This window comes from Saccostrea cucullata, unplaced genomic scaffold (assembly GCF_032062105.1).
Source record: "Saccostrea cucullata isolate Sc308-1 unplaced genomic scaffold, CSIRO_AGI_Scuc_v1 ctg271, whole genome shotgun sequence".
NCBI classification, from domain to species: domain Eukaryota; kingdom Metazoa; phylum Mollusca; class Bivalvia; order Ostreida; family Ostreidae; genus Saccostrea; species Saccostrea cuccullata.
Window position 1 is genome coordinate 108335 of NW_026924573.1, and position 25667 is coordinate 134001.

The window sequence follows — 25667 nt, forward strand, 5'->3', positions numbered from 1 at the left end:
ATTCATCACTGATTTTCAATGTATCTTAATATATTTATAAAGGTGTCCAAGATATCCCCAAATCCCAAGTTACTGCATCTTGGCACAGGATCCTAAAGAGCCGTGCTGTAAAGTCCCAGTCTGTACTACTGTTGCTCCCACACCACAGCCTGGTGTAACCCCCACCCCAGGAGCAATAAAAACCCCCCTCCCAGGATCCACCTTCCCACCAACACTGATGCCCCCTGTGACCCCAGGACCCATACCCACTCCACCACAACCAAAGAGTAAGGTTTTTTAAAAATCTCTTTTATCATAGAAAAATAATTAACATAGTAAAAGTGAAATTTTAATTATTATGAGGGATGTTTTTTAATTTGATGTCTTTGTTTATAGACAATGTCCTTGAATAATAGTTAGAGAGAGAAATTAGACAAGCATAAAAAATATTCATTTAGAAAAATATTATATACAGTGTGTATATATAATTATACAAACATGTATGATAAATAATATAATAAATAATTGTATATTTGAACACTGTAGATGTGTGCATCATGAATGGCAAATCCTACACACAAGGACAACAGTGGGATGATGGATGTAAACAGATTTGTGTTTGTGATGATGGAACAACAGGTCACTACACTTGCAGATCAAGGTATTGCTATACCAAATAATTTTTCTAGTCATAAATGTTTGTGTCATTAATCCTACAATCATTGTCTGTGATATAAAAATTGAAACTAGTTTGAATTTTATTTTTTTTCAGATGTGCTCAGTATCCTAACATTGCACCAACCTGCATCATGGTTCCAGATCCCAATGATCCCAAATGTTGCCAGATTCCACAGTGTGACCAGACCAATCCTAACCAGCCATCCGGAGTCACTGGCAGCATCACTGGCACCAATCCCCCAACTCCAGTACCAAATGTCACTCCAACTCCCAACCCTAATCCCAATCCCAATGTCAGTCCTACACCAAATCCTTATCCAAATCCAACACCTTACCCAGGAGGCACCTACCCTCCCTATCTGATCCCATCAGTGGGACCCAATGTGACACCAGCTCCAGGAACACAGACCACACAGGCACCTCCTGTAACTCCTCAGCCTAGTAAGTGTAGACACCTTTCTTGACCTTGGACCTGATTCAATCAGGTGACTATATTGCTTTTGGTCCCCATCTTTTATTGTTGGGAGGTTTTAATATACTTGCAGTTTCTTCTCAAAAATAAGCAAAACCAATTCTTACCATTTATTATCTGTTTGTAATTATGATTAGAGTACCAGTATTGGGATCAAATCCATCAAAAATTTCATATGATCCCTAAAAGTCCTGTACAATAATGTGAATATTCTTTTTTTCCATGCAGTCAAAATTTTCGAACGGATTGAAATTTGTCTTGCATAGTAAAAGTGAATTGACCAGGAACATTATACCAAAAAAAATTTTTTAAATATTTTTATTCCAAAGTATGTCACATGAGTTCAAAATTCAAATCCCAGACAGGGTTGCTCTTGATCTTAGGATAAGTGACTTATGCTTCTCCCATGATTATGAAGAATATGATCCTCTTGTTCTACTTAAAATTTTCTTGGAGGGATAAGATGATTTTTTTATTGCCAGAGGTCTGCATATACAAGGGCAAGGCCTACACCCAGGGACAGAAATGGAGAGATGGATGTGACTACAACTGTGAGTGTCTGGACGGAATGACCGGCAAATATGTGTGTACAGAAATGTAAGTGTGTCATTGCTGTTTATTTCCCATCTCATTTTATAGAATGTGATGCTTTGACACTGTAATGCAACTTTAAGCTTGAAAAAATGTTAAAATGACACCAAAATGCAAGTTTTAGCTTTAAAAAATGTTAAAATGACACCAAAATGCAAGTTTTAGCTTTAAAAAATGTTAAAATCACTGTTTACTTAATTAAAGATTATTCTAAATTCTTGTCCTGTAGCTGCCCCCGCTACCCCAATCTGCCGGTGGGATGTGTCATGGTCAATGACCCGGCCAATCCTTGCTGTAAGAAGCCAGACTGCAGTAACCCAACTCCTCTACCAGTCCTGACCCCAAGTCCTAAACCAGGAGTCAGCCCCACACCGGCCCCCATGAACACACCCACTCCAAGTATGTAGTTAATAAGACAGTTAACATAGAAAGAGATAATGCACTTTGCTTAACTACATGTATTTGGTTTGAGTTTCATAAAAAGATACATGTTCTTGTCAGGAAATAGAATATAATTGTTTTGTATGAATAGGAGTATGGATGTAGGGAGCCAGTAAAGCATGTGACAGAGTGATTATGCTGAATTTGAATAATCTTTTTCTGTAGGTTTCTGTGTCTACAATGGAATCCCCTACCAGGCAGGCAAGACATTTGAGGACGGCTGCGACAAGATCTGTACCTGTGAGAATGGCATGGCTGGCCAGGTGACATGTAAAGACAGGTAGGTTTTCTTATTTTTTAGGAATTGAAAGTTAAATCACTTGAATCAAGATTGCATATTAGATGAAATTATGGGTCTATGTTCAAGTGATATGAACTAACAAAATGATGGTGCAATAACAAAATTGTTATCCTCATATACACTTTGAATAAGTAAAATTGTTGCAATTTTGAAAAAAAAATGCTATAATTTTTTAAATCTCTAAAATGATTTAAAAAGCATGAATATTGATATTTTAAGATGTTAAGGAACAATAAGAGATAAATCAGTATGCTGTTTGTAGATGCCCCACCTTCCCCCCATTGAAGGCTGGCTGTAAGATGGTGACAGACCCTAATGACAAGTGTTGTCAGACACCAAACTGTGTGGATCCCATCACTCTCACCCCCTACAGCCCTGGTGGTACCATTGACGGAGGAAATGTCCCCAATCAACCTGGCTCCCCTGTCACCGGTGGCAGAAGTAAGAAGGCTTTTGTTGAACCAAAGAAGCTGCAATAAATTAGAAATTAAAGAATGTGACAGTTATTTGATGATCAGGAGTTCTGAGAACTTAAGCAAGTTTAGAGTCCGTTTCTTGATTTTATTTTTAATATATCATTATTTGTTGATTTGTAGATGTGTGTGTATACAATGGAAAGATTTACACTCAGGGACAACAGTGGGATGATGGATGTACCTACCACTGTGTGTGTCTGGACGCCAGCACTGGTCACTACCAGTGTACAGAGAAGTAAGCTCTGATTTTGCATTGTCCAGTATTCAGCTTGGCAGTAACTTTGAGAATGTAGAATTGCAGAAAGGATGGGGGGAGGGGTATAAAAAATCAACTTTTTCTGTAAAATTATTTAAAAATAAAATATCTGAACTGATTAGAAAGAGGCTCCATAATTGTATCTGACTTAACCATTTCAACATGGTAATGTTGTGTAACAAAATTATTGTATTTTCTGATGGCCTTTTTTCTATAAAATCATTATTTAGTTTTTGCCTTTTGTCAGTAACCAAATAATAGTCAATGTACACAAGAATGTACATGTCCGTAAACTTGTACTATATCTAATTACTGGAGGTACAATAATTGATGAGAATGGAAATATGATGAAAAGACGTCATATTTACAAAAATCAGAAAATTGTGTACATTAAATACTTAGAAGAAATGACCATTATCCATCACTTTCAAAAATGACTGATTTCAGTACCACCCCTGACTGAATAATAGTCAATGTACACAAGAATGTACATGTCCGTAAACTTGGGAGGTACAATATCTAAGACATATTTACTTTTAAACAGATGTAACAGAGTTCCACAGTTGCCTTCCTACTGTACAATGGTTAACGATCCAAACAACCAATGTTGTCAGATGCCCTACTGCCAGAACCCCAACCCAACACCTGCACCCACACTCTCACCTAATGGCTCCCCTACACAGGTAAGTGATACACTGCCACAGCAGGAAAACAACTGCTCTTCATGGGCATTATCTGGAATTTTGAGGAAAATACTTAAAATGTTGATTTTGAAGTTTTTAAAGATATTTTTTATTTTATAAAAAAAAAAAAAACTGTTTATAGGTATATTTTGTATCAATGTCTGACTTCCAGTTTTAGAGCTAATATTGTTTCATTAATTTTATAGCCACCAAGCCCTGGACCAAATGTGAACCCTACACCAGCTCCCAAGCCTAAAGGTTTATATATTGTTACTTCTCATTAAGATATGATACACAGAAATATTTCTTATGAAGTATTAATAATGAGTTTAAAAAAATAAAATAATGGTGCAATATAATTAATTTTTAGACTATACTATTTTAACTTTCAAGGTTAAAGTGCCAAAAAGTGCCAATAATTATATGGGAAAACCCCAAATTAAATATAGTATTTAAGTAACATTGTATTGTGACTATTGCAGATGTGTGTGTATTTAAGAACAGCCAGTACTACAAACAGGACCAGCAGTGGTATGATGGATGTAATGCTGTGTGTCGATGTGAGAACGCAGCCACAGGCTACTACAGATGTCAGGAAAGGTCAGATTTAGGGGTTGTGTGTGGAATCTTATAATAGTCCTTCTTCTAATTAATATTGTCTACTGTGATTCAAACTTAACGGGTAGAGGCTGTCTTATAAATTCAAAGTTTTTCAATGAAATGTCATTGAACGTTTCAGATGTGCAAGATACACCAGTGTACCGTCTGAGTGTACTCTGGTTCCTGACCCCAAAGACCCATCATGTTGTCAAGTACCAAAATGCCCAGTTAAGCCTACAGCTGGCCCAGTGCCCACCCCAGGATTTGTGCCCACACCGATCACTGTTAAGCCAGGAGTACTGACCGGTCTCGCCCCTGTGCCCACAAATCAGCCCACACCTTCCCCAGCCCCAGGCCAGACACCTGGACCAACTCTGGCACCACCTCTGCCCAAGTCTGGTATGTCCATTTCCAACATATTTTTTTGAATCATAACGACATTTTATGAATTTATAATTTTAAAAATTTTGAATGTTAAAATGAGAAATGCAGTATCGATTTATTCTTAACAGGATGTTACTACAAGGGTGTGGTTTACAACAAGGGAGTGAACTGGTCTGATGGTTGTCAGTATGATTGTGTTTGTTTGGATGATATGACAGGACAGTACAAGTGTACTGAAAAGTAAGTCTTTCCTTCAGATGCTGTTTTCTAACCAATGTTAGCTTTGAAAATATTCAAAAATATGTCTACATGTCATGTTTTGTTTATGAATTGTTGATAGGGGTCATACTTTGTTTAAATCAAATACCTCATTTCATAGGTGCACCAAGTATCCCAACCTGGATAGTCACTGTGTTTTGATTCAGGACCCACAAAATCCATGCTGCCAGAAGCCTTACTGCGACTTTGTCAACCCTACACCATTCCCTAATGGCATCCCCACCCCACAGCCCATCATGACCCCTTCACCACTGCCAGGTAACCCCTCAGTGGCCCCCAACACTGTACCCACACCAGCTCCTAACCCCACACGAGCCCCTCCCCCGGGATACTGTGTGTACAAGGGTGTGTTCTACACTCAGGGTCAGACTTGGAATGATGGCTGTGACAAGACCTGTCAGTGTGACGATGTGACAACGGGATACATCTCCTGTCATCCAAGGTGTGTAGTCAGCAATATAGCTTACAAATAGGATATACATGTTCAATACTCAAGTCCCCCAACCCCCACAGGAAGATATGAAAGTGTTAGGTTGTAGACATATACTATGTATATAATGCATGGTGCTTTTTAGTAATATGAAAGAGGGCATTTTCATTTGTTCTCACTAGTATTTAAATTTAGACATCAGGTACTTGTAGCTTTTGTAAGGAAAACAATAACAGAGAGACAAGTGACTGACTTAAATAGAAATAATTATTGTACATTTTTTTATTATTTGTAGATGCCGAACCTACCCAAGTGTTCCAGCTGGCTGTGTCCTAAAAACAGATCCTAAAGACAGTTGCTGTGTGGCCCCAGACTGCAACAAGCCCAACGCCTTGAACCCAACCCCTCAACCTAATCCCACACCAGGACCCGGTGGTGTCACATTGAACCCCCAGTTGAACCCCAGCACTAGTGGCATCATGATCTACCCCTCACCGGTCCCCACTGGAAGCTTCATAGGAAGTGGCATCAACCCAGGAACCAGTGGTTCAGGCTCAGGCTTCCCTGGCTCTAACATTATTACTGGATCTGGAAGTTAGTTTGTTTTATCTCTAGTGTGCATTTTTGTTTTAGTGTACATTTATTCTGAGAAAGAGAGATTTTACTATGAACTGCTGTATAGGCGATTAATTTCATAGGTTATAGTTTTCATGTCTTTTCTCTCCTCCAACAAGATTGTGATTTTTTGAATTCACAGAATTGGTTTAAAATTAAAGTCCCCCCCCCTTGTCTTTATCCCTGTAATCCATAGCATAGCTAGAACAACATCAATCAGCATCACATGTATGTATTCATTTCATGAACAACAGGGTGCCCAGTACATATGAAATAATTAGATTTAATAGTTCATCTATGATTAATTAAAACAAGTGTTGTTATTAGAAGTCTTTGACAATAGATGCCAAATTACTTGCCTATCTACAGCCTACTCACACCCTAAATTTTTTTTCGAAGGGATAAAAAATTGCTGGGAAAAAACATTGGACTGTAATAAATCTTGAGTTTATCAGAATCTAGGGTCGAGTTTATTTCTTTAGAGAATCATTTTGAATTTCTTCGCTGTTTATGAATGTTTACTGTAAATTTTAAACCCATAACATTTTTGCAGGGGCCTGTATCTACAAGGGTGTGGCCTACAACCAAGGAGATAAATGGGAGGATAACTGCCAGTATAAGTGTGAGTGTATCGATGCCAGTCGAGGACAGTACAAGTGCACAGACAGGTAGGTGTATCATCACATTTATCTCTGTCTTCTGCTGTGCACAGACTAATCTTTATGACATAACCTTAACTGATTGTGAGTTTTGACCATTGAATTGAAAATATATTATTGCAGTGTTTTGTGATTTTCATGTTAAAATTTTTACTTTCTAAGATTTTATAGTCATAATCTCTCAGTAAAAATAAGTTGTAGGAGAGAGTGGTAGCAGAAATTTTATTAACAGCAGGTTTAACAATAGTAGCAGGTTTAACAATAGGTTTTCAATTGATCAATTTTGTTCTGGACAGATGCTACACCTACCCACCACTTCCACCACAGTGCAGCTATGAGCGTGACCCCAATGATGCCTGCTGTCAGATTGCCAAGTGTTCCCCTTACATACCAACCTTCAATCCAACAGTGGGTCCCAACACAGTACCTGTCATCACACCCACACCCGGACCTAACACACCTGTCGTTGTCAACCCAGGGACTACCAAACCTATAGGAGGCTCCCAGACCACTAGACCAATTATCATCAATCCTAACACCAATCCACCTGTCACGGGAACTCCAACCACTCAGAATCCCATCGTTATTAATCCCGGCAGCAATACTCCCGGCACTGGCTCTAACACCACTCCAAAACCATCAAGTAAGTAAAAGAGATATGACTGTGTTTTAGTTTTACCACTAAATAAACACAAAATCTCAAAAAATTAAATTATGTGAAACACCCTGTTTACTTCTACATGTACAGTAAAACATCATGCTTATAATAAAGTGCTAGGGACAGTCAATTTTGCTTATTATAAAAGTACTTGGTTATGTCCATTAAGTTCACAAGCTGTATATTAAAGCCATGGGGAGTGAAAATCTCTTTTCTGTAGATGTCAATTTATTTTAAGCAATTTCTACTTAACAGAGATTCAAGTAACTGGAAAGGTACTTTAAGGTCAGACGAGACGTTCTTAAAAATCTGTTTTGTATATCTACCCCTGGTATCTTCCAGAAATGCCTGGTAAGGTACCTCAATATTTTGTAAATAAACATGTTTAAGTAGCAATACTTCAATGACAAACTCTTAGCAATATTTTTCTATTATTAAGGAACGTCTTGTCTGTTCCTTAATAGAGAAGATTAAAAACCACTTTTGTAGGGAAACTTTTAACTTTGATTATCAAGGATCTTTTTTTGTTGACAATACAATGCTTTATAGCTGTATATACCTGTATTGTAGACATGTGCCTGTACAAGGGAGGCCTTCACCCACAAGGCTCAAACTGGCAGGATGGATGTGATTACACTTGTTATTGTGTGGATGCTATGTCCAATAGCTACAGATGTCAGGCCAGGTCTGTCACAGACAAATATACAAACAGGCCCAGATCAAAAAAATAGATAAAGCATTTGAAGTTTATAGAGTCATTTAGACCATGACAGAATTTATGGATAAAAGAACGAATGTTAAAATAAAAACAACAACATGATGTTTGTTGATACAAATGGGTGATCTTAGGTACTTTGATCATGTAAACATTGATTAATGTGTTCTCAAACATACATTTGCACATAAAATTCTTTGCAAAAAATTTTTAAAAATTGACTTCTTGATTGAAACATGAATAGCACCAGTGATGAAAATGTCTGATGCCAAGTGGCTGTACGGCTCAATGTATAGTACTACTGTATATACTCGCCTATAAGTCGGTCCGCCTATAAGTCGGTTGTACTTTTTTATGTTATTTTGGTGGTATTTGCGATTGACCCGCTTATAAGTCGGTACAATTTTTTGCCAAAATCGGATGACTATTTCAAGTTAATCCATTGATGTTTTAACCTGGTTTCAATTTATATTTTTTAAAATGAGATCGATATTTAATCTTGAATCATTAAATAAACAAGTAGTGCTCACTTAAGATACAAATAAATTATGAAAATGTAAATAATTGTACTTTACAATATAAGAATGCATCAAATATCATATATATCCAGGTATTATCTTCGATAATCGTCGGAAATACTACATTTCAGCGTCCAGAAAAAATACCAATAACTATGACTCGCCTATAAGTCGGACATAGAGTTTAAGACCAAAACTTAACTCCGAAAAAAACGACTTATAGGCGAGTATATACGGTATAAAGATTATTTCATTGTTTTATCACGCCAATTATTTTGTTTTTCAGATGTAAGACCTTCTCCTCCATCCCATCGTACTGCCACCTGATCCCAGATCCCGCGGACCAATGTTGTGAGAAGATAGAGTGCACTGCTCCTAACGGTCAGGTCCTCACCCCACAGATCCCAAGCGGACCCACAGTTTCGCCAACTCTGGCCCCCAGCATTCAGCATGTGATCCCTGTAGGAACCCACCAGGTCTTCACAGGATCAGGACAGCCTAACTTCCCTATTGGTGGAGCCCCAGGAACTTCTGGAAGTAGAAGTAATCAATCTATTAAAAATTATACAGAGGCTGCACAGTTAAATTTTTATTTTACTTCAATAGAAGTTTGAAGGGGTTTAATGCTGTTTCTAAATGGAAGGGAGGTAAATGGAAATTTCATTTTCCTCATTTTTTTTTCAAAAGGTGGATGTGTATACAAGAGCACAGTTTATCATCAAGGACAGTCCTGGGATGATGGATGTAAATACGTGTGCAGCTGTCAAGATGAAGCCACTGGTCTTTACAAATGTACATCTAAGTAAGTTCTTTTATTCAGTCTTTTGTACAATACATTTTCAAGGGAAATGTAAAAGATATTTCTCAAAAAAGATTGCAGTTAAGTTCTCAAAAGGGTAAACTTGCCATTATTTCAGAAAGCTTGTAATTGGGTCAGACAATTTGAAAGTGGGCTTTACTCACAAAAGAGGAGTCTGTTGATAAAAAGATATTCCAGTTTATTTCAAAGTCTTTATTAAAATAAGAGATGAATGTTTCTGGATTTTATAATCATTGGATTTCACATCCATTTTTCCAAACAGGTGCCCCACTTACCCACCCCTGCCCAGCTATTGTAGTTTTGTTAATGTACCTGGACAATGCTGCCCCACTCTCAGCTGTAACAGTCCTGACTTTGGCAAATACAACCCTGCTCCCCAACTGTACCCCACTCCAGCTCCCTCTGTTCAACCCTCTCTGGCACCCCACGTCATCAACCCAGGCTACAACCCAGGAACCAGTGGCAGCCAAGTGGTACCAGGCACCGTAGCAACAGGATTCACCGGAAGTAGAAACAGTAAGCAATGACCCATAGCAAGTTATGATATACTGTACATTAATAAATTCAACACAAGGCATATGCGTGTGTTATATTGCATTCACATACATGTAAATACTTTACTGTCAAGATTACTGAATTATGTCTAAATGATTTTTCAGGTCTCTGTATCTACAAAAATAAACTGTACAACCAGGGAGATAAATGGGATGATGGATGTGAATATTCTTGTGAATGTAAAGATGCAAACAGTGGATACTATGAGTGTACACCTAAGTAAGTTTTCTTTGATACTCTGTTTTATCAAATTGAGAAAGGAAATTAATTGTATAACGGATAATACAGGAGGTATCTTTGTTGAAGATTTGAAACACCTTGGATTTTTTTCATTGATAAATCTTGAACTTAAGGTCAAGCATTGTTATCAGACTAACAAAACTGATTGAAACTGCAAGAGTTTATTTCTCAATTCTGAAACTGTAAGTGAAAGTGGTTTTTTTTTTTTTTTTTAATCAGATGCCCGAACTACAACCTCCCATCCAACTGTTACCTGATGCGAGCTGGAGGAGATTGCTGTCCACAGCCCATGTGTAGAAATCCAGATGGCAGCACCGTCAACCCTCTGACCTCTCCAGGGTCCCAGTACCCTGTGTTTGGAACCTACCCCGGGGGCTTCACAGGATTCCGACCCGGATATGTTCAACCTTCAACCTCAGGCACATCATTCACAAACCACTCAAGTGAGTTTATTTATTTCTTTTGGTCCTAAGAGTAACAATGTGTGCATATCTATCTGTAAGCATTGATTTTATAGAAAGGAGGGAGTGGGTTTATGGCAGATAAATAGAATTGAGGAAGTAACTAAACTTATATGCTGTAACAAAATTCTCTAGGAATTTAATTGTTGCAATCGGTGACTGATGAAAACAGAAATGTGTGATGTTCATTAAAATAATTGAGCATACAGAGTGTTAATTTAAGAACCTGTTCTTTAACTTGACCTGAATTGAGAATGCCTTTCTGAAACTGTATTACAGTAATCTAATGCAGAAATTTAGAAGTAATTGAGTGATGAGAAGAAAAAAAAATCCTATGTTCATATATCAAACTTTATCTTAAATTCGATGGGAATGTAGTCCATTTAGAATAAAATAATGGGAAGGTAATTTTGTTGGATTACAGATGTATGTATCTACAAGGGCTCAGTGTACAGACAGGGTAACACTTGGGAGGATGGATGTGACTTCACCTGTACCTGTGTGGACGAGTCCAGAGGAATATACCAATGTACTGCCAGGTAAACATTCTCAGACTTGATGTTATCTGGTTATTGGCTCTGAACAGGGCCTTTTCAATGAAAATAAAGATATTCCATGTGTTGTATTTTATCAGAGAAATTTTAAGTCTTATTTCTGTTAGTGAAATAATTTGGCTGGGAAATCAGACTTTTAACTTATTAATAAGCTGTCTTTTTTGAGACTCAAATATAGGTTCAAACAATGATTTTTTTTAAAAATGCAGGCAGTTGCTTTCAATGAAAATTAAAACATGGATTCAATGAGAGATCGTTTCACTCTATGTTACAAACTGGCACGTTCATTCCATAATCTGACTGTTTCTTTCCACAGATGTAAGACCTACACTTCTCTCCCATCAGTCTGCAGGCTCTATGACGTTCCTGGTGAATGCTGTTCTGAAGTCAGATGTAAGACCACAGACACTTCCCCCACCCCTCCAGTCATCGGCTTCTCCACCCCCAGGCCTTACCTCGACCCACTCTGCCACGACACCATCGACAACTGTAAGAGCTATCAAAAGGATGTGGCCTGTCACGGCGCCTACGAACCATGGGCAAGAACTCACTGTAACCTGACCTGTGGATTCTGCAGTAAGTAGTATTGTCTGTATGCTAGAAACAAGAGTAAAGCCTTGCTGGTTTGCATGCTCAGTAAGATTTGATTTTTGTTTTCTTGGGGCTTACATGTTTACTCTCTTATTAGTTACATGGACATGGACTAATTTCTTTTAATGTCTTTACCCTTTAGTGGACCAGGTCTATAATTAGGGATGTCAAAATATTTATTTTCCTTAGTTGATAACTGTATACAGGTAAATTTTCACCCTGTTTATTTTCGCCCTTTCGCGCTAACCTTGCTTTGGGGAATTTAAAACGGGCAAATTCAAAGAATTTAGTATAATTTCTTAAACAAAATTGATTGGGTGAATTCAAGATAGAGCACAACTGTTTGTGAGTGTGAAAGGGAGAAAATAAAGCATGGTGGAAATAATCTTGTTTTCAGTATTCACTTGCATTATTCAAACAAAAGTTGTACCTGTATATGCAGAACATTTTCTGAAAATAAGATTTGAATTCATTTCAGACTTCACTAGTACATGATTTCTCTATAACACAAAACCCTTTTATTTAAATCTATTCAAAAAGTAACTATGGTTCTTTTCAGCCCCAGCAGTTGTAGTACCAACAGTCTGTGCTGACAGAATTAGCAACTGTGCCCAGTATGGTAAATCAGTCTGCCAGGGAACTTATCAACCATGGGCCACCGACAACTGTGCTAAATACTGCGGACTTTGTCAGAGTAAGTCAGATTAGAGGGAGAGTATTTTCATTTGAAAAAAAGAGCCTCTTCTATTAGTACATGTATAAGGTTTCCTAAATATTCCCTTTGCTTAATTGTTCAGATACACCCAAAAATATTCAATACTTCAATTAGTTCTTGCATTTATATTACTTTTGAATGCATTGAAAACAGGTTTGCATGATATCCCACCCTTTGTATGTATCCCAGGAATATTTTATACTGGTTGTTAAAATATCTCAGGTTACATCACAAGGTAATCATACCACTTTTTTTTCAATTTTTTTTCTATTTATAGCTTCTGGAGGATCCCCAACAACCCCAGCCCCCACAGTAAACACAGGTTGTCAGAATAAGATCAACAACTGCCCGGCCTTTGGAAAGAGTGCGTGTACGGGACAGTTTGAGCCCTGGGCCCGGGACAACTGTCGTCTCTACTGTGGATTCTGCAGTAAGTAGGAAACAGTTTCACTTGGTATCTGATTCATTTAAATTTTTCAAGAGTTAATGAAAATTTTCAGTTATTAGATTTAAACGTTTTTTCCCCCAAAATTAGAGATTTCATTTAGTTGGTTAAACTTCCACAATTCCTCATGAACACTGGGCAGATGACATTTTTTCAAGATCAGAAACATATGTGTTTCAGTGATTATTACTTACTGAAATTCAACATCATCTAAATCTACTGAAATTCAACATTATCAAATTTTATGTGTTATTATTACAGTGAACCTTACATTGTTCCATTTATGATTAGAATAAAATTTTATTTAAGATAGATGCAATGTTACTAGAGGTACCTGATCTTATTAATAATTACCAATGATTATTTACAACAGGTTCCACTGGATCAGTAATCAACTACCAGGTTATGCCTCCCACAGGTACGTACCTCTATTTATGTTACAAACAACTACCTCAAATAAGTTTTGTCTTTGGCTTTAGTTGTCACATTATGGCTGCAATCAATAAGTAATCTATGATTCAAGGGTATATTGTAATCAGATTTTAAAGAAACAGCTGCTTGTAAGCAGATTGATATATTGCAGTTGAGATTTGATGGGACATGTTTTAGTATTAAGTAAATTATGTTATACATTTATTATGTAAGATTTATAATGGACAGCTAGACTATAAGTATGCATACTTATGAAAGTTAACAAAGATAATTAAATGCAAATCAAAATTCTCCACTTCTTCATGTACATGAGCTGTACATTTTATTGATGTGTGTAAAATCTTAGATTTTTATCAAAACCCTCTGAATTTTAAAACAAACTTGACATAACTTTGTGTGTCTTTTGACAGGTTACACGACCCTGATGAAGGGAGTGGCTGGAGTCCCCGGAGATATGTACCAGATCTGGACGAGCCCTGCCACAATGAACACCAACAACCCCCAGGCCATGTATCTGACTAATCAGTTCAAAGGACATTACAAAACAGACCTATCACGCTGGAATGACATGTGTCTAGACAGGGTATTTGATAATACTGCTCATTTTTGTTGTTCAGAATTCAAAGATAGTTGAAAATTATGAAAATTGCTTTCACTCACTTTAGTAGGCATAAATCTTGGTATTAAATTGCAGATCAGGGTATCAATCTACAAGAATGGACAAGAGAAAGCCTACATTGAGTTCAATGCTGTTGGTGCCAACCAGAACAACTGGTTTGATCCCAGCAGAATCATCTCTTCTAGCTACACGGACATCAAAACAGCCGCCAAGGAAGTCTTCAGTATGATGGGGTCAGTATATACTGTATACAGGGTTATTTTCGCCCCGTGTTATTTTCACCCTTTCACACTGTAAAACAAATTTGCCCCGTTTTAAATTCGCCCATTTGTGAGTTTTGTTTAAGAAATTATACTGAATATTTTGAATTCGCCCCGTTTTAAATTCACCCTATTGAGGGTAGGGCGAAAGGGGTGAAAATAAAACGGGGGCAAAAATTTCCCTGTATACAGTATTGACAGGAAAATTCATTTCCTGATAAAATTCCTTTATCACATTTCACAGTTGAAAAATTTTTCAAGTGAAGAATGATGTCTAAACTTACAATATGTTCAGTCTAAATCATACTTAGAATATTTTGAGAGAAAAAAAAACAAAACTGATATCCATGTAATATATGTATGAATGATTTAAGCAAGAGTGTACCCCAGTATTTTTTGATGATTTCACAGAGACACCTCTACTGGTCGTGAGTTCCTTATGAGCCAGCATTCTAACTCTCAGTGTGACACTTATGGATGGATCATGATCTCCACTCAGAATAACTGCCCGTTCGAGGCCAGCTCTGGGGGCAAGCCTGCCTTCTTGTACGCACCAGGCCAAACCTCTTCCCACTTTGAACAAAGTAAGAACACAGTTCCCTCTCCACTTAAAAACATTTCTCAATTCTTATTGAGTTATAGCTTTTAATCAGCATTGCATCTTCTTAGTATGCAGTTGAATTTTTTGTATCTCAAACACTGATATCTCTACTAGCACCAGTCCTGATTGAAGTCCTAACTTCTTTTTTCTATAATTTGAACTTTGATATCAAATCTTCTAGGCTTTTTTTCCCCCAATCTACATAGTTCTAGATAATGAGCCCTTTAAAGCTTGATTTTTTTTTGTTTTGTTTTTTTTTGTTAATCGCCAATGGCAGTGCAGTTAGTAGACTGTAGAACTAGAATAATTGCCAAACAAATGCCTGTAATATTGGATTATCATCTTGAAAAATCAAGATTTCGAGCAAAATTTGCGTCAGATATTTTTTTCAATGTTTTATATTTAACTTTTCAGCTCAAGTTGGAACTGGAGATGTTCTGGCCATTATGGGACATCAGGGAACATGTAAGTAGAATGAATTTTGGCAACAGGTGTAAACATGTGTTATGGGACATTGCCAAAATTTCTCAACATCTTTAAAAAATGCATTTGTCTCATTTATTTCAGGCATTGCCACTATGATGCCCACTCAAATAATCACAAGCAGTAAGTAAACTTAATTGTTTACATTTTCTTTCAGTATTACATTGAAATACTTACCCTGAAAAGGGTCTTGGTATGTAAATTATTTGTAACGACTTGTATGTTGTAGGTTATGCCTGTGTGTACAACAACAAGGTCTACAACCAAGGAGACAGCTGGACGGATGGCTGCAAGTACAACTGTACTTGTACTGATGCCAGATATGGAAACTACCAGTGTTTGGAGCTGTAAGTGTCAGGGGCATAATCTGCATAGAAAACATTCAGCCACACAAGGGCTGTAAAGTTATCTATTCACCATTGCTCCCCCCCCAAAAAAAACAATTGATGACATGCAACTGAAGTTCTATGTAGTTGTCCTTTTTCAGTACAAAATAGCTATTTATCCCCTTCATCCCTCTACGTAATTACATGAAAAATGAGACATAAAAACTTTTAAAATTGTTCCTACTTTACAATAGTTTTTTGATCTACCTATGGTGAGCTAGCATACATAATTTTAACCTTTTATGATAACCATACATAATAATCAGAAACATTTTTGTAAAGTTCATCCAGTTGCTGGCAATTGATAACACTATTTGCTAGGAATATAGTTTCCTTTTTGTTACAACCATTCTTTTAGATGATTTAGATGGCATTTTAAAATGACACACACATATACATGTAGAAATTCTTAAAAATATGAATATGTTTCTATGATTCTCTTCTTTTTTTTTTCAGTTGCCCAACCTATTCTCATCTTCCACAAGGATGTTCACTTGTCAAACAACCAGGATCCTGCTGTGCCGTACCAGACTGTGGCACCCATGTCTACAACCCTAACAGCAATAATGCAGCTGAGAGAGGTATGGGGCAGGGATTGACGGGGATAGCAATATACTGAGAAGGGGGGGGGGGCTAGATAGGGAGATATAGGTGTATTAAGAAGAGAAAGAATATTCCCATGTTTACTTTTCTGGAGTTACTAATTTATGTGAGGAGATGGCATTAAATCTTCCTTCTTATTTAAAAAAAAAAACAATTGAATCACAAATTACACCATACGTATATGTATCTGATTATCATTAATGATATGCATACTCAAGCATAACAAGGTAACAATGCATGCACATCTTGTGAACAACAGGGTGAGTTCCAAGATGAGCATTTAACATTTTGTCTGCCTTTTTAGGTCTGTGTTACTACAAAGGAGATGTGTACTCCCAGGGAGAAAACTGGAATGATGGATGTGATTTCAAATGCACTTGTCTTGATGCCACCAACGGAAGATACCAGTGTAATCCAAAGTAAGTTCACCCTTGTTAGTTAGAGCTGCTGTATATTAGAATTAGTAAATTATAGGCACACTTGGCATATGTAGATCCACCCACATTCTTTGTATTTTGTGATTCTGTGTTTAAGATATTAAAAAAAATTAAATCTTGGTTTTAAAATTTTACTTTAACTAATCCTTTTCATTTTCCAGATGCATGAGCTGGCCAAGTCTGCCTGCGGGCTGCACACTGGAAGCCCCAGCACCAGGATTATGCTGTCAACAACCCAAGTGTCCATCTAATGTACAAATCAATTTCCCTCCGGGATACCAAATAGAATAGACACATTCTTTATAGGAACACTATTTATTTGTGCAATGTTTAACAAAGACTATACAATTGGTGCATACACTCTACAATTTGTTATTTAATAAAATTATATTTTGTTATTATTAGAGTTTCCTTTTATTTCATATAAAGTTTTGTCATGTTGAGGTTGACAGAAATATGCAATAGGCAGAAATGCTTATTTTTATTAATCATGGCAACACTTTTCAATAAAATTTAAAATGATAAATAGAATTATGTATCTTAATGTAGTCTACTTGCATGTAAATTATTTTTAAAACAGACTAAAACTGTATGCAGAGTATCATTTTCAACGTATTTCAAGGATATGTCTATATTAATAATGGCAACACCATTCATTAAATCTAAAACTGATAAAGGGAATTTTTTATTTTAGTGTAGTCTACTGAAGTGCGAAGTTATATTGAAATCATACCAAAGTGGAAGGAGTAGCATTTTGAAAAATTGTTTATAAATTGACGGATGACGAACACCTTACTATAAAATAATCTCTTCTGCATGTCTCTTACTAGCAGAGTTAAAAAGAAAAGATCAATAGGCCACATTGCTCACCTAAGTAACTTTGGCCCTGCTGTTCTTCACCAGGTTTCCCCCTTGTAATACTCATTGTAGCCCAAACCTACCAATGGGCACCATGATTTGAACAATTAAGAATCTGCTACCCCCAAGAATCTTTCATATGAGTTGTTTTTTTTTTTTGGGGGGGGGCCTGTGGTTCTTGAGAAAGTTTTTCTTTATATTTCAATGTTTATTTTGGATTCCCTTTAGTTTAGTGGTCCCATCCTACCCCTGGGGGCCATGATTTGGGATGGGGTAATCGTAATCAGTAATTCATTGAACAATTTAGATTCTACCCTACCCCAGAATGCTTTCACAGAATTTTAAACTTTTCTGGCCCATTAGTTCCTGTGAGGATTTTTTAGTGTATAACTTGTATTCCCTATTGTGGCCCCAGCCTACCCCTGAGGTATCAAGATTTGACCATTTAAGAACCTACACTACCCAAGGATGCTTCAAATAAGTTTCAGCTTTTATGGTCTAGTGGGTCTTTTAATTCCCCCACCCTGTAATTGTCTTCTTGATTATCTCCCCTTGTAAGGGAGCCTGGTCCTTTATTTTAACAAATTAAACTCTGATGCCTTGTGCTATTTTTGATAAAATTGACTCGATGGTTCTTGAGAAGCTAAAAGTGAAAAGGTTACAAAGCTTTCAGCTTAGGTGAGCTAAAAACAAGATGCAGGTCTATAAGAAATTTCAAATGAAGATGAAGAATCAGTATATGTTTTTCCCAGGAGAGACTTTAATGATGAAAAGACCAGTGTTCCTACTTATACTGTATACAGGATTATTTCCCCCTGTGTTATTTTTGCCCCTTAACACTTGCCCCGGCCATTTTAAATTCGCTCAATCAGAGTTCTGTTAAAGAAATTATACTTTGTTCTTTGAATTCACCTTGTTTTAAATTTGCCCACTTGTAACGGGCAAAAATAAAATGGGGGCAAATACTAGTACCGGTATTTCCCTGTACAGTAATGTTCTTTTATGAGAACTTTTTCACAAATGATCAAAGCACATTGTCAATATTTATTGCACACCATACTTAACAATTAGTACAAAAATAATCAGTCTTTGACTGAAAGTACAACTAACAAAACCAGCTGGGTTTAATAGTCCTGTGCTGAAGTCATGTTTCTTCCAACTGTTGGGATATTTGTTTATCACAACAAAGCAATCAATGGACCTATAAAACCCAATAGCTTTATCTTGAACATTTTGAGAAAGTCTTGAACACCAGATCAGGTTTTAGGCTTCGGAGGCTCCAAACAGTTTCCATCAGGATACTTCTCTTTGAACCTGCTCACGATGTCAGGGTCCTTTAATCTTACACCTTCTACTTGGTTGCCTAAGGTAATCCTGAAATACCCAGTGTAAACAGTGTTTAAGAAGTGGTGTTTGTGTTCTGATTTTTAAATACATGTATGTATTTACATCTGCTTTCCTTTTAACACAGTCATTCACCTTGTCAATTCAAGTAAAAACTTGCGTGTAATAAGAGTACTGTGGAAGCATAAAAATTTGTGGGGGACAATTTTCTTGGACTGCTTTAATTTTACAGGTTTGTGTGAAAATAGTGTGTTCATGCATTTGTACAAAAGAAAAGATGCCTCTGAAACCCCAAGTACATAATTTGTGGAGGATGTTGATTTGTGGATGAGATATGCTAAAATATTGAACCAACATGAAATCTAAAGATTCCCCAGTAGCTCTAACATGATTGTCCATAACCTCAACTCACCAGTTTGGCTGGACATTATGAGGACGACCGAATAACTCCACTTTCCTGGTGCCTGGTGACAATCTCTCTATAATTCCATAAACTTCATCTGGTTTATGACTAGTGGCCCTGACCTGTTCATAGTATATACCGGTAGTTAAAATATTATGCACACATTTGACAAACGTTCTGTTGGCAACAGCCTTCTATTATTTTTTATATATGTAATTTAAAAAGAGGTTTAAGAAAAATTAGTTTACATTGTATAACATGTGTTGCCTTCCTTACATGTACAACTTGCATCAATACACTTACTTGATGTACTACTTTTAAATTTTATTACAATTTGAAAGCAGTTTCTGAACAGAAATTTGTACCATTTTTTTTTATCCTTCATGATGGACAAGTCAATTAAATTTATATAAAGTGAATAAATTCAAGAGCCACATAATTTATTCCTGTAAATGTACTTGAAACCTGCAATGGAACAGTTCAAGCCTCCCCAAACCCCCGTTTTACAGTACAAAGTACAATTAAATTGAATCTATCAATTTACCTCTGCTACTAAAACATCACAGTCAAGACCACGATTAGCTCCCTTGGGATTACCTTTCACACCAACCTTAAAAAGAAAATAGTGTCTATAGTATAGCAGAGTCGGATATGTTATTGGTTACTCAAGACACTGGAAAGTTTACAGCTAAATGTAAGTTAACAAACCATAAACCTCGCTTAAGATTCATGGGCCACAATACTTGCTGATATCATTTCTTCTCAAATGTCCGATTTTATATAAGAAACTTGAATTTAAAGTTTAATCAACATTTTCCTTTTGATTTATTAATTAGAATGATCCAGTAGTTCTGGCAAGTCGAAAATGTTTTTAAAAAAGCTTTGAGAAGAAAAGCTTAGACATTTAGCGTGATATTTATGTCATTACGAGTTGATCTCTCTTATCAGAGCATCTATGAACCTTAAACATCACTCTTTCGATATTTCAATGAATGAGTTACAAACCAGACAGTGTTCTTTGCCGTGATTCAGCCAGTGTCCTGTTCTCCCAGTCCTGATAATTCTCTGTAGTTGATTGGTCTTCACCCAGATCAGCTCATCAATACGTTTATACCTGTAAGAATTTAACACATACTGTCAATATTTATCTTTATATTTAATCATACATACAACATTAATCAGCCCATTAATACATTTCTATCTGACTTGTGCAACACAAATTTGAGGCAAACATAAATCTAGTGACTAGTTAAGTAGATCAGTGTCCATTGTTTTATGTTCATATGGGGCCTTTATACTTTTCTATATATAATGTTGAAGAACCAAGCTTTTGTAGTTGACAAAAGAACCTACCCCCAGAGATCTAAACATTCTCTGCCTAACTCCATAGCCCTGAAACAAAAGATAGAGTACATGTAACTCATTGCACAGGTAGACTCAATGTTAATACATCGTATATATCTATAAACATGTACATGCAGGTGCAACTAGAGCCCCAAAAATGCTCAAATGAGAGGCATTGCATAAAAGGCAGTTTTATTAGACATACATAATTTTTTTTATTTTCTTTAAATCCTTTCAAAGAAAAAATTATTAGGAAATGCTAGCATATTTACATGTACATACACAAACCAGTAGAAATTGCCAATACAAACCTCCCCGTGACCCAGAGGAAAATAAATCCATCATCCTGAAGCACTGGAACATCTAGCTTCCTCATTTCATCGTCCTGCATCGTGCCGTACGGAAGCTCCATGTGGATATCCCAAGGAGGGTCAGCCATAACTACTGCACATTTCCCTAATGTTGACATGTCAAAGTGTCTTAGGTCACACTGTATCCACTGTTGAATGAAATCAGGACAAATCATGATATGGTGTATTTTTATAAGATATTTTTGTAATTATCTGAATGCAAAACAGTTAATATTACAGCTAAAAGTGCCAGCACATGCCATTTATGTACAGCTGAGTTCCTAAAACAATCTAAAACATCAACATTTTGAATACTGTTTGTAAAAGTGATAATGCAATACCACCCACTTTTTAATAAATATAAAAACAGTATTTTAACCCCAATATCTCAAATTCTTTGATCAATTCTCAATTTTGTTTTTCTCATGGACTTTTATCTAACCAAGCTTGACTAAATTTTGAGAAAGTTTTCTTTTTTTTTTTACATTTGCAGTTTGTTTCCAAAAATTACTAAACTGCCTATACTTTATACATATGTATGCTGTATCAAGGAAACAGAGTTTTTTACTTTGTTAGCATTCCGTACCTGAGGGGGAAACATGTGAACATCCCTGTCATTACTTTGGTCCAGAACAGACTTGGCCATCATCAACTCTTTCTTCATTCCTTCCATTTCATTTCTGGCAGGATAGTCTATCTCATAGTGGACATACTGTAAAACATCGATCAAGAAATTCAAATCTGAGGCATATACATATATTAAGGAATCTTCAAGTTCTAAAGATGAGTTCAAATTAGACATACTGTACATGTACAGTCAAACTTCGTTATCTCGAACCTGATGGGACTGAGAAAAAACTTTGAGATAACCGAGATGAGATATGGAAGGTAAAATACTTAAAGAATATGAAGTTGGGACTTCCAAATCGCTTCGACATATCCATGGTATTCGAGATATCGGAGAAAGGATACTGAAGTTCAACTGTATTTGGAAAATCAACTTGGATTGGTTTAAATTAGATACCTGTATCTAAAGTCTACAGAAACACACATTATATTCCACTGTATTAAACATACCTTGCATGTATCCATGTGAAAACAGGTGTTGAGAAATGAACAGTCACCAAGAGATTCTACAAGTATGGGAATATTTAGATCAACAATCATTGTGTTTTTTCTGATAAAACTGACAAATGTTGCACCTCAAAATTGTAAATTTTGTTTCTATCAAACTTTAATTACTTGTAAAGTGTGCGTAATTAGTAAATGATAAGAACAAGTTATCAGTGCTTTTGCCTTGATATTTATAACTTCAGTGGGAAGGGGGATAATATTTAGGCCCAAAAAAATTAATAAATAGTTTCTCAGGCCAAAAAATTCAAAATTCAATGCGGCAATTTTTGAGCAGATTTTACACCTTTTTTTAAAATTTTTCAATAAAATGATAATATCTACTAATTCTTAAAGAGATAATAACAGCATTGATGAAAAGGGGAATAACTCAATTTTCTTTTTTCAACTTGGAAAAATAGAAAATTGAGTTATTTCCCTTTTCAAAATGTCAATAAAATTGATCAATGGGCCGTTTTTGAAGTGATGCGGCGGTGCCTGAGAAACTATTGATTAATTTTTGTTGGCCTTATGACCAAATTTTTGAGCAAATTTTTCAGAAAAGAGAAATAACAGGGAAAAAAATAAGTCAGTTATATTACCATCTGTATGTTTGTGTATGATTTTTCTGAAATGAAGTCGATCACATTTCTCCTTGGATTCGTTCAACTTTTGACATTCCTCCTTGGTTCCATACTGACAGAATTCTTGCACTTGTACACCTGGAAAATGAGGTGGGAATACAGGCATTAAACCCTGACTGAAATGTTAATACATGTGTATCAGCAGGAATATTTTATGTATTACATAGAAAAATGGCCTCATGCAACCTCCAGGGCAGGAGAGGATAATTAAGTAAGCAAGTATTATATAGAAAGCACCTAAGCATGTAATATCATACTAGAAAGGATTTTAACTACTAAATTATTAACTGACTGTGGAAAATCATGATTGTGCTTTATATTGCATGACTTACAATTTCCCTAAAGTTGAATGCACTGAAATTAGTTTTTTGTTGTTTTTTTTAAAAATTTCGTTCATCTTACCTCCCTGAGACTTAAATCTTTTTACCAAGATTTGCTCCTGTTAAAAGAGAATAAATATCATTTCAAAATGCTGCAATATTTCTCCTCAAAGAGTAATGAAAAGTCTAAAAAGAAAGAGATTAGATTTTATCCTTTTTTTGCTCTATCACTCAGAGAAAATTTACCTTTGCTGTGGGATGTGCTAACAACTGTTGAATTTCTTCATTTACTTGCTTGCTAACTCTCTCTTTTGCTGATTGCATGGACAGTAAACTCTTAAAAAAAGTAGACAAATATATTTTTATGAAAATTAACCGAAATCAATTTTTCAATGCATACATGACCTAGTATATGATAATAAATACACAAGTGTCTGATCCCCTCATCCTGTTGCCAGTGAGGGGATACAAATCAGACACTTGACTATCGAAGATGCAGGTGCATTCATCAATATGTACTGTGTTTTCATCAATCTTCGTTGAGCACCAATTTTTCGAGGATTTCGTTGTTGATCAGATCCATGAAATTAAATATTCATGGACTTAAGAAATATGTCATTCATTTGTATAGGCAATGCTTTTGTCCACAAATTTTTCGCATCCTCGAAAATGTTTGTTTTACAAAATACACCTACACTGATGCCAATGAAAATTGATGAAACCACATTATATCACAATAATTAGGGTATTTACCTCAATGTCATCGATGCCTGCATCTGTGCTCTGCTGTTTTGATTGTTTTTGTGGTCGTTTGTTGTCTATATCATCATCTTCTCTACAATTCAAAATTTGGTGATTACAGAGGGAAGTTTAAGAGGAAAATACATGTCAAACTATTACATGTATTAGTACATGTACAGAGTAAAAGAATGTAAATTAAAGCATACTCCTCTCTTTTCCTCTTCTTTGATTGTGGATTTTTTATTACAGCTAACAACTGTAAAATAAACAGATAATTACCAGGTATTCTGTTGTATAAAACTTAATTTGAATGTGTGGAAGTGTATATAGCATTTTTCATCCATCTCAGAAAAAGTCTTAGATTACAAGTTCATTTAACCGTTACAATTCCATCAGGATAGTCCCTAGTCCTTACTAAAGTTAACAGCATATTATGTACTGTTTACAATAAATAGAAAAAAAAATGTCATTAATTACTACCGTTAGTTTTATAGACAAACCTTTGTCAGATCTAAATCTTGAACAATATATTTACTGTTCCCTGATGAAGGATTTTCTTCTGTGGTAATACTGCAAAAAAAAAAACACCAAATGATTGAAATTGCTGAAATAATGGGTAAATTATATCAAAAATTTTATATTAGTAACAATTCAGACAATCATATAAACAGACAATCATTTAGTAGTACATGTAATGAATATGCATTAAATCACCTTATCAATTGTTGAGAAGCAAAGTTCTGCAGTAAAACTTCAATAGTAGCCAAAGTAACGCCTCTTCCAAGAGTCTTTTTAGTTTGGTCTGCAATGACTGCCGCATTACAGGGGATATCTAAATTAATGTCACACAAGACCAGCAGCACTTTCTTCTCTACCTCCGGGTCCGACTTCACAGGCTCTGGGGATTCCTTGTAGGGTACGTCTGTTTTGGACACAGCTTGGGCTGCCTTGGGCACTGAGACTGAACTAGCCTGGGAAACAACGGGGTCTGGTTTACCATCCTTTTTTGTTCCATCTACATAAGTAAAGATATCAATGTATAAACACAATTTACCAGCCAAGATTTTTAACACGTAGATCCCCAGATCATGTTGATAATTCATTGCAACAAAAAAGCATCTTTCAAGTAAGTATAAATTAAATTTAAATTACATACAAGTAAATATAAATTAAATTTAAATTACATACATGAATGAAAACTATATTAGGTTCACTGTGTATGCTCATAAACAAATAAATATTCAAGAACTTGTTTTATAAAGCAGACCTGTGGTTGAAGATTGTGATGATTTTGATATTTCTGCTTCTAAACCCTCTCTTTCCTTCTTCCTCTGCAACATACGCGCTCGCATACTACTGAGTGACATTTTGATTGTTTAATATTTTCGTCTTTTAAATACTAGATAGCATCTAACTATTTTTTTCATCCTTCCCAAAATTAAGCGTTTTGGTGATCAACGCGAACGTGAATAACTAAAATTAAAACCAGAAATCATTCCGAATTTCTCAAAAATAAATTGTAAAAATTTGAATCTTCTTTACAAGCAAAAAAAGAAAGAAATATTAAAAAGAAATGCATGTTTATATAACATATATCATTAAAATGGCAATATTCA

The 25667-nt window shown here is 35.9% G+C and overlaps 2 protein-coding genes across 2 annotated transcripts in view; one reads left to right on the top strand and one right to left on the bottom strand.

Moving 5' to 3' along the window:
* Window positions 1-17335, top strand: part of LOC134266740 (uncharacterized) — a 38587-nt gene extending 21252 nt beyond the window's left edge. Inside the window, exons 44-80 of the mRNA XM_062748963.1 lie at window positions 43-266; window positions 526-640; window positions 752-1098; window positions 1612-1726; window positions 1950-2119; window positions 2327-2441; window positions 2725-2903; window positions 3059-3173; window positions 3739-3877; window positions 4084-4135; window positions 4360-4477; window positions 4617-4876; window positions 4990-5101; window positions 5241-5582; window positions 5866-6164; window positions 6739-6853; window positions 7141-7487; window positions 8073-8187; window positions 9022-9278; window positions 9423-9537; window positions 9818-10071; window positions 10215-10329; window positions 10570-10793; window positions 11236-11350; window positions 11682-11941; window positions 12516-12650; window positions 12949-13101; window positions 13490-13534; window positions 13959-14131; window positions 14243-14400; window positions 14839-15011; window positions 15443-15493; window positions 15596-15634; window positions 15741-15858; window positions 16354-16478; window positions 16805-16919; window positions 17099-17335. Of these exons, the coding sequence (XP_062604947.1) occupies window positions 43-266; window positions 526-640; window positions 752-1098; window positions 1612-1726; window positions 1950-2119; window positions 2327-2441; window positions 2725-2903; window positions 3059-3173; window positions 3739-3877; window positions 4084-4135; window positions 4360-4477; window positions 4617-4876; window positions 4990-5101; window positions 5241-5582; window positions 5866-6164; window positions 6739-6853; window positions 7141-7487; window positions 8073-8187; window positions 9022-9278; window positions 9423-9537; window positions 9818-10071; window positions 10215-10329; window positions 10570-10793; window positions 11236-11350; window positions 11682-11941; window positions 12516-12650; window positions 12949-13101; window positions 13490-13534; window positions 13959-14131; window positions 14243-14400; window positions 14839-15011; window positions 15443-15493; window positions 15596-15634; window positions 15741-15858; window positions 16354-16478; window positions 16805-16919; window positions 17099-17228 (6034 nt within the window). The 3' untranslated portion in view covers window positions 17229-17335. The remainder of the gene's footprint in view (window positions 1-42; window positions 267-525; window positions 641-751; window positions 1099-1611; window positions 1727-1949; window positions 2120-2326; window positions 2442-2724; window positions 2904-3058; window positions 3174-3738; window positions 3878-4083; window positions 4136-4359; window positions 4478-4616; window positions 4877-4989; window positions 5102-5240; window positions 5583-5865; window positions 6165-6738; window positions 6854-7140; window positions 7488-8072; window positions 8188-9021; window positions 9279-9422; window positions 9538-9817; window positions 10072-10214; window positions 10330-10569; window positions 10794-11235; window positions 11351-11681; window positions 11942-12515; window positions 12651-12948; window positions 13102-13489; window positions 13535-13958; window positions 14132-14242; window positions 14401-14838; window positions 15012-15442; window positions 15494-15595; window positions 15635-15740; window positions 15859-16353; window positions 16479-16804; window positions 16920-17098) is intronic.
* Window positions 17336-18827: 1492 nt separating this feature from the next.
* Window positions 18828-25505, bottom strand: LOC134266742 (N6-adenosine-methyltransferase catalytic subunit-like). Its single transcript, XM_062748966.1, has 16 exons — window positions 25319-25505; window positions 24766-25066; window positions 24552-24621; window positions 24258-24307; window positions 24064-24145; window positions 23557-23646; window positions 23393-23429; window positions 22949-23068; window positions 22314-22369; window positions 21823-21948; window positions 21198-21385; window positions 20896-20934; window positions 20548-20656; window positions 20087-20152; window positions 19552-19664; window positions 18828-19169 (listed from the first exon to the last, which is right to left on the bottom strand). Exons 1-16 carry the CDS (start codon window positions 25416-25418, stop codon window positions 19052-19054), a joined length of 1665 nt encoding a protein of 554 aa, XP_062604950.1. The 5' UTR covers window positions 25419-25505; the 3' UTR covers window positions 18828-19051.
* Window positions 25506-25667: the final 162 nt, after the last annotated feature.

Excerpts from the sequence above, each read along its gene's own strand:
- LOC134266742 (XM_062748966.1), bottom strand. The coding sequence starts at position 25,418 with ATGTCACTCAGTAGTATGCGAGCGCGTATGTTGCAGAGGAAGAAGGAA. Across the intron at positions 24,308-24,551 it reads AAGATTTAGATCTGACAAAG|TTGTTAGCTGTAATAAAAAA; the intron begins GTTTGTCTATAA and ends TTTATTTTACAG. Across the intron at positions 19,665-20,086 it reads GTGATGTTTTAGTAGCAGAG|GTCAGGGCCACTAGTCATAA; the intron begins GTAAATTGATAG and ends TACTATGAACAG.